The sequence below is a fragment of the Neodiprion lecontei genome, chromosome 4 (assembly GCF_021901455.1).
Source record: "Neodiprion lecontei isolate iyNeoLeco1 chromosome 4, iyNeoLeco1.1, whole genome shotgun sequence".
NCBI classification, from domain to species: domain Eukaryota; kingdom Metazoa; phylum Arthropoda; class Insecta; order Hymenoptera; family Diprionidae; genus Neodiprion; species Neodiprion lecontei.
The window spans coordinates 31,443,873-31,454,739 of NC_060263.1; the positions used below are offsets into that span (position 1 = coordinate 31,443,873).

A 10,867-nucleotide genomic window follows, 5' to 3' on the forward strand; every position below is an offset into this window, starting at 1 on the left:
TAGTAAACAGGTCTAAAATAAAAACCTACTATCCTCCGATCGAGTTTTTATCCTTATTTATTCTTCTCGAACTTGTTATGGAGATGCGCGATCGATGAGGTGAAAAAAACTTTAATGCTGTTTGTAAAGTTGCAAAATCGTAAATATGCAACACGATTTGTCGTAAATCAACTCGCCAGGAATATTGACAGAACGCGGCATGGAGAGGCGATGTAAGTGTGTCCAAGAGTTGAAACCAATTACGTAACCTTGAATACTTTGATATTTGAAAAATTCATTACAGCACGAGTGTGTGTATACAAGATACGTCGATTGACACTTTAACCACGTCCCATGGCGTTACGCAAAGCGTTTTACAAGAATTATGGGTACAACGTGTATACGTACACAGCATTATCGCACAAGATGTACATATTCGCGTCGAAAAAATGATGAAGACAGAAAGAGAGATAGAGTAATAAAATATGTTCGACGGCGATTTTTTCAGAAAAATAATACGTACACTGAAATCCGGTTTCGTACAACTTCCTACCTGTGCGTAGCTTGGTAAGCGACGTAGTTCTCTCGAAAGAACGTAGTCACCTTCCGCTCCATCGGTATCGCGGAATCCCATTTCGAACTTGATGATTTCCGTTCCATTCAGGAAACTCGGTGCAGTCGCGCGCCGTGGACATAAATATACGTGTTCGAAAAGTCGCGGGCGCAGAGTTTGACGAAGTTTTGAAAAACCGAACGATCAGGAACGAGGAGTGAACATCAAGAACAGTTACAAAGGAATTTTAATAGATAAAGATGAACATCCACCATGTCTGAATCTGGACACCCGAATGATTTCCGCAGACCTCACAGTAAGCCGATATCCAGCGACATCGGATGTTGGCCGCTCGAATTTCGCCCCGAAAGTGTTAACAACCGCTTATTGACATCTCGATGCTAGTTGAATGAGCCGAAATTTGTGTTTACTCAGAGTAAATATACGGCGACCAGTCGAGACGTTGGCATATATATGAGGATTGTGTGTGGATTTAAGTTAGTATCGGTTAATTATGATGCAGAGTAAAACTAGATGCGATGTTAAAATTCCTTCCCAAGAATGATGCAGCGCGATACAACAGCAAAAACAATAATTTTCTTAATCACCTGAGGCGTTTCCGTCGCTCGGCGAGTCCTGGAAGTATCGGTTGCATGGCGCTCGCATTGCCTTCCGATCCCGGAAATCGATCATCGATCTCCAGCTCTTCGTCCGGATCCGGATCCCCGACAACGAAGCTAACTGGTTCTCCGCTCTCGGCCATTATTTCCTGCGGCTGTTGAACGACCCCGACTTTTTCCTCTGGATATGAAACTCGGTCCTGCGGATGGTTCGGGTCCTCGTCAGAGTCCTCCGGCAGATCTCCGTTACTTTCTTGGCGAGGAGGATCAAGTGGCTGTTCTACTTCGCGTAACGAGACGCTACCTTCAAAATATAATTCGGGAACAACAGATGTCAGTTGACGATGCCGTTGGTCTCTGTGTGAGAGGGATTCTCTGACGAAGAGGGATATTTTGTACCTCGGAATTCCAGAGATTCTTTTCGGGGATCGTTAAATTGCTCGGAGAAGAGCCTCAAAGGAGCTAGGATACCGATAGCCAAATATTCCCCGAGGAATTTTACTGTCTTACGTATGACCCTGTAATACCCGGAGTCACTTGGTCGGCTCGAGATGTTGCGGTGGCATTTTCACTGTCTTAGTAAAAAATGTTAAATGGTCGCGATGAAAGAACGAAAGAAAAAAAGAAGCCCAGAGTTGACATTTTACTAATCGAAAAGTGTGTGCAGTATCGGGTGTTCCTCCAATTTTTCCAGTTAAAGAATGTAAGCAAGGACACCTTATGCAAGAATTATTTTTAAACGACGCGATCACATTTGACAGAAGTAAGAAATTAAAAAAATTAACGAGGGGCTGAATTCCCATTGCCTAAAACCAGAATGGGGATCAAAAACCTCGAAGTAGGTATACATGCATCTATATCACATTATTTATTACCGTAAGATCTACGTAAATAATAAATCATTTACGAAGCGAAAGCAATTCATCCCCTAGCGTATATTCATCATCACGTCCTGTAAGCATTCGGAGGAAATTGATCGATGTTGAAAAAAAAGGGGGAGAAAAATGCACGATCGTCTAGCGCTATGTGACGCGGTGCTTTTTACTATGGCATCACGTTGATTATCCTGCAGTAGAGTGTGTAAATAAACAATGCGTGAATAACAGTGCAATTCCTCGACTTCACTCTGGTAGTTATAAGTAGTCATGACGATTCGTTCAATGAAACTTGCGTACAATGGAAGAGCCGACAAGGAAACGAATTACTTTACTGTTCGTCGAATGATTGTTGAACGTGTGTTTGAAACGTGAATAAATGAACAGAGTTAGGTACTTGAGTAAAAGTAACGGACCTTATTTACGTCTCGTTATCGTCTCATTCTTCACCGATTAAAATAAGAAGCTTGTGGAAGGAGCGGAAACCGACAGCACAAAAGGTGAAGTCATTCTTCTCATCAGTTGAACTTGACCAGTGGTAACGTGATCAGTTCTGATTAAAAGATCACTTCTGACCGTAATTCTGTATTCATGTGATGAACGGACAGTCACTCTGCTGATTTTCACTAATACACGTGCGGCGAAGATGCCGCGAACGAAAGGAGAAGGGAATTAGAAATATAAGCTTGGTGGAGAAGGTATAGTTTAAATTGATAAGTTGCAGGTCAAGTGCAGCGGCTGATAAGGAGCAACCGTTGACGTAATAACGTGAAAAAAAAAATCGAATCAGACTGCAACAAAACGGGATAAAGCTTCGTTAAGTATCGTCTAAAAAGTGTTCGAAATGAAAGTAGAAACCGTCTGTGACAGAAAATTGAGATAAGATTTTACACATCGGCATGATCAGCTGATTTTTGTAATTTTCGTGCGACGTTAACGATAACTTTTTACCGTTTTTTTTTTTTTTAATCACTAAATTAGATCCAATGCAAGAGGAATAGAAAAGATTCGCTTGTAAAATTCGTTCGCCAAAACACTCTACTGTAGGATAATTTTTGAGCACATTGATACAGCCCGACAGAGAAAATTATTACGGGGGTTGTGATTATGAAATTCCTATTTTTGTTCCTATTTTACAATTTAAGTATGAAATTTCCCTGCAGGTGCGCATTATATTTTCTGACGAACCTGAAAACCCAACTAGGTAATTTTAAAACTGTACCCGCAACGATGAATGAATTGGATTTACCGGTCTTATGCGGAAATACGCGTCACTTGCAAGATCCTCTCGCTTATTTCTGTTGAACTAACGAATGAATGGGTTAATTAAAACCGGTATATTACGAATTGAGAAAAGTGTATACTGAACGGCATTTAGGAATTCTTTCACCTTCGGAATTGTCATTGGGATTTTCCAAAGGACGCGAATAACCGCATGACACCACTGAAATGCAAATTATTATATGCTCACTCACTGAACCTGCAACCTTCGTAAGGGAAAAACAAGATGACTCGAACGATTGGAAATACGATAGAAAATGAAATATATAAATGAAGTTATCCAACACACGTTAGGCAAAGCACACACGCGAATATCCCGCAGAAGATAATGCCATGGACGTAAAAAAAAAAGAAAAAAAGGAGTCAAAAATTATTCCACAAAAAGTACACCGTCACCATGTAATAGAATTACCCAAGAACGAAACGTTCATGTCCAAGGTTAATGAAAAAGGGCGTGGGAATTTGGTCAGGCAACACTTGACGTTACGTACGTATTACATGTATATCTCATGCAGACTCTCAATTGTACCCGTTATCGCAGATAGAAGACTTCGTAGCATTTACACGATCGATGCGAAGATTTTCACCTCGATTATAAATCCTTGTTAGGAAGTAAAATCACTGCCGGTAATAGATGACCAGGAAGACGGGGATCGGTGCGATTGTTCGATGGCCTTACGACTTGGCGGTTCAAATCGCTAAGCTCTCGTCCTTGCTCATCTTCTCGCGTCGAAGGTCGTCGAGGATGATCCTTTGCGGTTGCTGCGGTTCCTTGTGGCAGAAAGAATAATACCGGCAACGTATTCCTCGAGGTAAGGCGAACCAATAAAGCGCGAAAAAATACGCGATCTCTCAGTCGTCGAGGCGAGACTGATTCCTTGACCGAATGTCGATCGGGTATGACTCGATTGTGCGGCACTAAATCGTCTTCGGCAGCGCTAGGTGACACGGACCGATAACCGGACGCTGGTTCAGGGGTCGTCGCTGGTCTCGACGTTGCGGTGTGTTTGCGCCGACCGTTTTGAGTAGGTGCCGATCACTCGAGGCTCGTTCGCATCACGCTATTTTTTTACGCAGCCTGGTTAGATCGGCTGATTATGGCATGCACATTGCAAGAAAAAAATGGCACTCGTCAACGATCACGATGCTCGTCCAGTGGTCGCATGATTCGTGCCATGGCATCGTCTGATTATATCGCCGAGAGTCTGAACCCCGATAACCCTATCTCGTGAGCTTTAACTTTAAGCCACTTTACGTCCATCCACCTTCAGCGGAAAGAAGAAGTTTGCCTGCGGATCAACGCGTTCCCGGGATGTCATCTCTCTCCGTATTAGTGCACACCTATTCGGATTTATGCCAAAAGAGAGTGACGTCTTTCTCGTTGACGTGACTATATCCAATCGTTGGTAGTTTTGGATTCTGAATGGATCGAATGCTTTTCCTTTTGACGCACAAGCTCGGAGAGGTCGTACGTCACACGCGATTCACTCCGCGATTTTAAATCGATCGGATCATCTTCCACATTTTTTTATAAGTTGATTTACAGAAAATGGATTCGGAGAGTTCACTTCGTTGGCGAATCGTGCCATGGAATCAGCATTTTTACAAATATATGTTGCCATCGTTCAATAACTGCTGTAAAGGCAACAATTGTCTTCATATTTGTTTGTTTTTTATTCGTTAGTATAATCAACACTGCGGATCGTTAAAATTACTTGAGGAGGCTTAAAGACACCATAATTAATGCAGGGAAGGAATATTTGAAGCATGACTGATGATTGCACTGACTAGTATTGGTAGAGGGATAATTAAAGCAGCAGCGAATCTTTGACCGTGAAATATAAAATAATAATATTATCATTTTAATCTGCAGATTGTACAAAGTTAGGATCCTATTAATGGCGAGGAGTTGGTTTCGAGATAAGTTGGCCATACACACATTTTATATACATATAAGTACAAAGCTTACATATTTACTTTTGTTAGTAAACGTGCAGGGGTCAGCATTTTTTTACGTAATGATGCGGTTAGTGTGAAACGTACAACAAGTTTGGCGTACGGTTTGTTACGTTTAATTAAAAACTGAATCTTCGCTGGACTTGACAAATTGTTGAATGGCAGTTGCGTTCAGCTCAGCTCAGTAACGTTAAAACATCAATCGGTTGGAGTCACCGAATATTGCCAATAACTTATATGCTGCAAGTGTGAAAGACAAACTAATTCCTGAGTATTACTGCAGCTGATAATGCGTAAAATTTACTCAAATTTTGACATCACGTCGATATGATACGTACAACTTTCACCGTGTTACACGCACCTAGGGCCGCGGATTTGAAGAGAGCGAACATCACAGCTTCGTGGCTGAGAAACAACTCACGGCGATTTCGAATCTCAAGTTGAAATTTAAATTCAGTAAAGATCGATGTATAAACTCAATACTTTCTTGAGGAAATATATATATATATTATACATATACATGTATATGTATATTCAAACTTGTTACGAAACAGCAATCTAGAGAACTAAGGTCCAATATCTGTCCTCGATATTTCATCTTGTGAGACCAAACTGCGTGTTTTTATGACAGATGGTGAATTAATGAAGAAATTTACGCGATATCACCTAATTCTGATTTGACGGTACTGTAGTATTTTTTCATCATTCCATCAATACAATAATTACATCATGTATGTGCACATGCGGTTATACTTCAGGAATTACATAAATTCCATTCGATAGTCGCGATCGAACATTGAATTGAAATTCATTCAAACCCCGGCATAGTTTCTTCAGGCTAAGCCGGTTTCCATTAATAATCCAAGGTAAAACCTACCGAAACGCGGAATTGCTCGCTCCTCGACGAAAACTTAAAAAAAAAAAACTTTCCGATCAATAAATACAACGTGAATTTTCTTGGATTCATGTTTTCTCTCTTATCGATTTCCGCAGTTTATCTTCCATATTTGCATGTCGCCGATTCAAGCACAAAGTCTGAACTGTCAACCCAGGATAAAGCTAACCTGAATATTGATAAAACTCCCAAGTTATATCGAACACGAGAATCCTACTTTGTACTTCGTCAGATCGAGAGAAATTTCAAATTTAAGAAAAGATGCGCAAAAATTCGAAGGCACATGTATAATCGGAAACGTGCAGCGAAACAAAAAGTTGTGTATCATAAGATAAATTGTCGAATTTGTATGTAGGTGTGTTACATGTGTCGGCTTATCAGTATGTAGTCATTGTGGTTTGTTTTTCAATAAATTACAAAGGACCTTGTCCGATGAACACGCGAGTAATCATTTTAATTACAAGTGGTATAGATCCCCCCCCCCCCCCCCCCCCCCCCACTCCGACCTAATCTATACCCGACCTACATGCATACGCACGAACGCAATTGAATACGACCCATGCATTCGTTGAGACACGTGCTAGCCTATAAATGAGTAAAATAAATCGTGGGAGAATTTTACGGGCGAACTATTTTAATTCCTTTGTATAAAATTGCATCACTCCTGTTATGTACATAATGTTGAGGAAAAGAAAACCGTTTTAAAAATATTGAGTAATTCGATTCGTTGCAATGACCAACTTGTCGTTTCAATTGAACTCCATTTCTCGCATTCGAACACGATAATATTAACCGAAAATAGTATTTAAATAATTCTCGAATTCTTATTTCTCTTCTATGAATGTATTTCATTATTCAATTTAACGATATTCGCATTATTTCTAAGTATTTCACATCCAGTTTTTACGAACGGCGAAACTTTGAGCAAGGCACTTGAAAATTCAGTTATCCAACGATATTAGAAGATCGTATATATTTCGGATGCAGCCGTTATATTTATAAGTTATAAATTGCTGTATACATAACCCGATAAAATTTGAATTGGCGAAATCTCTGCTCGACGTTATCGATCAACGGTTACGCACTACGGAGTAATTTAATTTCCATACTAATCGAACGTGCGTATTGAACGACGGTTTAAACGTTATATTTCTGTCGGAACAACCGTAAATAGTGCCCTTTTTATTCCTACCTGCCTCGAAACACGCAGTTTTATCTGAGGTTCCAACCTGTGTAGGAATATCGCCGTAAATCTACTTTCATTGGTTGTTCAACGGAGAAGAAAAACGGAAAAATAGATCCGTTTTTCCTCTGCGTATTATTGAATAACTCGCTGTATAAATATTTTCCCTACATTATCTCGCTACGCAGCATGCGCTTCCAAAGAGTAAATAGAACCGTGAATTTCAAAGAAAATTAAAAAAATAAATTACAACCTGCAGAAACTATGTAGATAAGCGAACCACCCACTGTAATTCTGTCACTCGAATAGCTTAAAATCGCACGGCGAGTTTCAAACATACACTGCTATTTATCTGACCCAATCACATTTACAATCGCCGTGGACCTAGATATGATTGCGTGAAGTATACTTCTCAGTTCCTTATGAGGTAAGCATGATAATGATCTGCGTACCATAAATCGAAATGGCTTAACCGAGTTTCTCACGTATAGCCAGTCGTCAATCTGTCGTGGCTCGTTTGTTATACCCTCAAACACCCAAATGAAATGAAAAAAAAAACATAGACGAATTGTAAACCGAAAGCTTGAGATTCAATCCTGGCTACGAGGTGTAGTCGTAATTGAGATACGTGAACCTTTTCAAAGTCATTCATCTATCGATTCGTTGATCGCTTATAGGTAGGTTCGCGAAGAACAAGACCTTGAACGGTAACGCAAAGGCGAGTGGCAATGATTTTGACATTCGTTGACAAGTTGGTATGCGTGCCTTTGTAGCTCCTACACACTACCAAGTTCACGCTTATCGCGTATAATTGAAAGACTCAACGTGCTTTCGATAAAAATCGTGAATTAATCGACGTAGGTAGAAAATTATAGGCTAAGCGTTCGCATTTTTGCGATCGGAATTCAGCTGGATGGTATTGTACGTATGTACGCATTGCGATTAAAATTATACACGTGTTGTGTGTAACGCGTAAAATTATACACGCGTGTTTCAAACATACGGCAAAAATGCCCTGAGTAAAATAATGCAGCAATAGTGTTAGTTGGCAATATAGATTTTCACAGGATAATCAAAAGATTGACAGAAGGCTCCGATTGGCTCGGGCTCGGGTCAGGCGACTCATAAATCCACGCCATTGGTCGGCTGGTCACGTGTTGTATGTATGTACCGTTTCCTTGGAGCACGCGTCATCAAATTATCCAAGAATTCCGCAGATTTAGTCAGAGTCATGACATAAAAATTGTTAAAGATTCACCCGGCTTATCATGCAATTTATTACGGTTAATAACCAACACTTTGATTCGTTCTAGCAACTACTTACCGGTGACGAATCTTCCGTGGCGGAGTCGCAACCGCCTCCTGGAGGTTAGGTTCAGCTTTCTTTTCCTCCCCTGACATTCGACTTTCTCGACTGTACAAATTCACAAATTGTCAATCCCACCACCAGCTTAACACGGGTCTACTTTGGCTCGATACCCAATACGATCGGAACTAGTTTCCAACTGATCGGCCGCTGTCACCGTTCCGGCATTAGGTTTACTACTTATTTATTTTCATTCCGTCTACTTTATTACTTTTTATCAAACACTCATTCGAGAATCGTTATGCCCGAGTACACTCGCGGTAGTACGGTACAATGCGATTTTACGCACACGCCTTCACCTGCACCTCCGCCTACCTATCTACCTACCTATTATATTTACCAGCCATGCCTTTTCCGCATCCATCTAACGTGCATTCATTGGAAAATGAACGCGGGGTCGTTATCGACGGAGAAACGTTTTTTGGTTCGTTGTATGCGCGTCAGATGTCATCGAGCGACGGAAGACCGGAGGAATTTGATTTTTTTTTAACGTCAATAATATTCAACAATGCGTTTGACATGCGCGCGCCCAATCACGCCCCCTTAGAAATTTTCAATTTTACCCATGCAGCGCTCTGTTTATGCCGTCGTTAATAGGTGCGCTGATTTGAGATTCGGCTACTTTTCAACAATACTTGTCATATATTTGCTATGCAAACAGAATTTTTCAAGCGACAAAATGCTGTAATGAAATTTTTAGTAAATATGAGAAAATTTGTTGAAAATATTTAGCAACGTTCAATTAAAAAGAAAAAATCGCTCTCCCCTTCTTACTAAAGGAAATCTATTTTTGCATGTCGATTTTTTAATTTCAAAAGCATTTGCGATTCTAATAACAGGTATGGCGCAAAGTAGAGCAAGTTCTCACTCACTTGCGGATGCTGTAAAAATGGTAAATACAAAACGGTCAAACCTATTCGAGTAAAATCGAAACTGTATCTTTCATCATTATTTTCAACCAATTCAGTTTCTATCGCAAATTGTATTTTTCAGATTCTAAGACATTTTTTGGGTATGCAAATAACACGTAATTCGAAATCATCGCTGCGAAGGGGTTGTTTAGTAATAGATATTGAATTACGTGCTAATAAAAGGCGTGATTTATACGCTGTGCAAATGACCCACTGTGGATGCTGGACTAACAACGGAGTCCAAAATTTATTCGACGAATTGTGTCTCCTAGTAAAAAATGGAATGCTGCCCGATAAACCGGTGCTGGCTCAAGCGTTTACAAGAAATTCCGGTGATGCGAAAGAAACTCGTTATATCATAGGAGGAGGGCCGAGTTTTGGTCAAAAACAGTCTTTGTTGAACAATCCAATAATCCATTTTCCGTCATTTCGAAATTACGTCTTGATCAAGTTACAGGTAAATGTAACAACGTATTATATTATACAAACTATTCTTACAATTTTCACACGTCATATGGTGCTGCATTATACATCGTGTGATTATTTTTAGTACAGAATCTCATCCGATCATCTATTAGAATTCAAGGAAATACTGGTCTGCGAATTCAAAACATTAAGAGAGTCCAATCCCAACGTAAAAATCACGTTTTACTATGAGAAGGACGTTTTCTACACGAACCACGTTCAATCCGACGATGACTTTCAAGACTCACAATCGCTGAGCCTTTCATTAATATCAATCGTGAAACAAAGTATGAATAACGAATTTAAAGAACGTTGCTTAAATACTATCGGCGCCGACAATGCCCACGAAGCGCAGAAGCTTCTAGGGAAAACACTCTTCTCTATGACACACGAAAACTATATGATTCCGTGATGTAACGTAATACATTTAAAGACGAATAACATTTTTTTTCACACCCCGTTACGCAAGAATTATCGTGTAATAAAGAATATCACGCGATTATATCGATTAAAAACTCTGACATATAATCGTGTACGTGCAAATTAATAAATATTATATCGTTACAAAACAGCTTTTGTTTAACGTTCCCGGTAATCGATAAACAAGAATCGCCTATCCTTGTTTTTCTTTACATACGCAGTATAATCTGTCAGGAGAAACAAATGAAAATTTCAATTGCAGAACAGTGAGCGAGCAACGCAAATTTCCAATTGTCGTATGAGAGTTTGAAATTGGCGGGTGATCCGCCGCAAGTAGCGCCGGGAAATATTGGTTGGAGCGAC

The 10,867-nt window shown here is 40.0% G+C and overlaps 2 protein-coding genes across 8 annotated transcripts in view; one reads left to right on the forward strand and one right to left on the reverse strand.

Moving 5' to 3' along the window:
* The window catches only part of LOC107217669 (acetyl-CoA carboxylase), a 24,273-nt gene extending 15,291 nt beyond the window's left edge, over positions 1-8,982 (reverse strand). The window contains exons 1-2 of one of the 7 annotated variants that reach the window (XM_015655286.2): positions 8,667-8,982; positions 1,141-1,456 (exon numbers count right to left, since the gene is read on the reverse strand). In XM_015655286.2, coding sequence (XP_015510772.1) covers positions 1,141-1,295 — 155 coding nt within the window. In that variant the 5' untranslated portion in view covers positions 1,296-1,456; positions 8,667-8,982. Of the gene's footprint in view, positions 1-1,140; positions 1,457-2,027; positions 2,071-3,837; positions 4,213-5,625; positions 5,695-7,595; positions 7,692-8,666 lie in introns of those variants that run through there. The other 6 variants (XM_046736528.1, XM_046736529.1, XM_015655284.2 and 3 more) reach the window with 6 other exon arrangements.
* Positions 8,376-10,630, forward strand: LOC124293857. Its single transcript, XM_046736548.1, has 5 exons — positions 8,376-8,505; positions 8,656-8,710; positions 9,548-9,600; positions 9,702-10,076; positions 10,170-10,630. The coding sequence occupies exons 3-5, from the start codon at positions 9,550-9,552 to the stop codon at positions 10,494-10,496; spliced, it is 753 nt and encodes a 250-aa protein (XP_046592504.1). The 5' UTR covers positions 8,376-8,505; positions 8,656-8,710; positions 9,548-9,549; the 3' UTR covers positions 10,497-10,630.
* Positions 10,631-10,867: the final 237 nt, after the last annotated feature.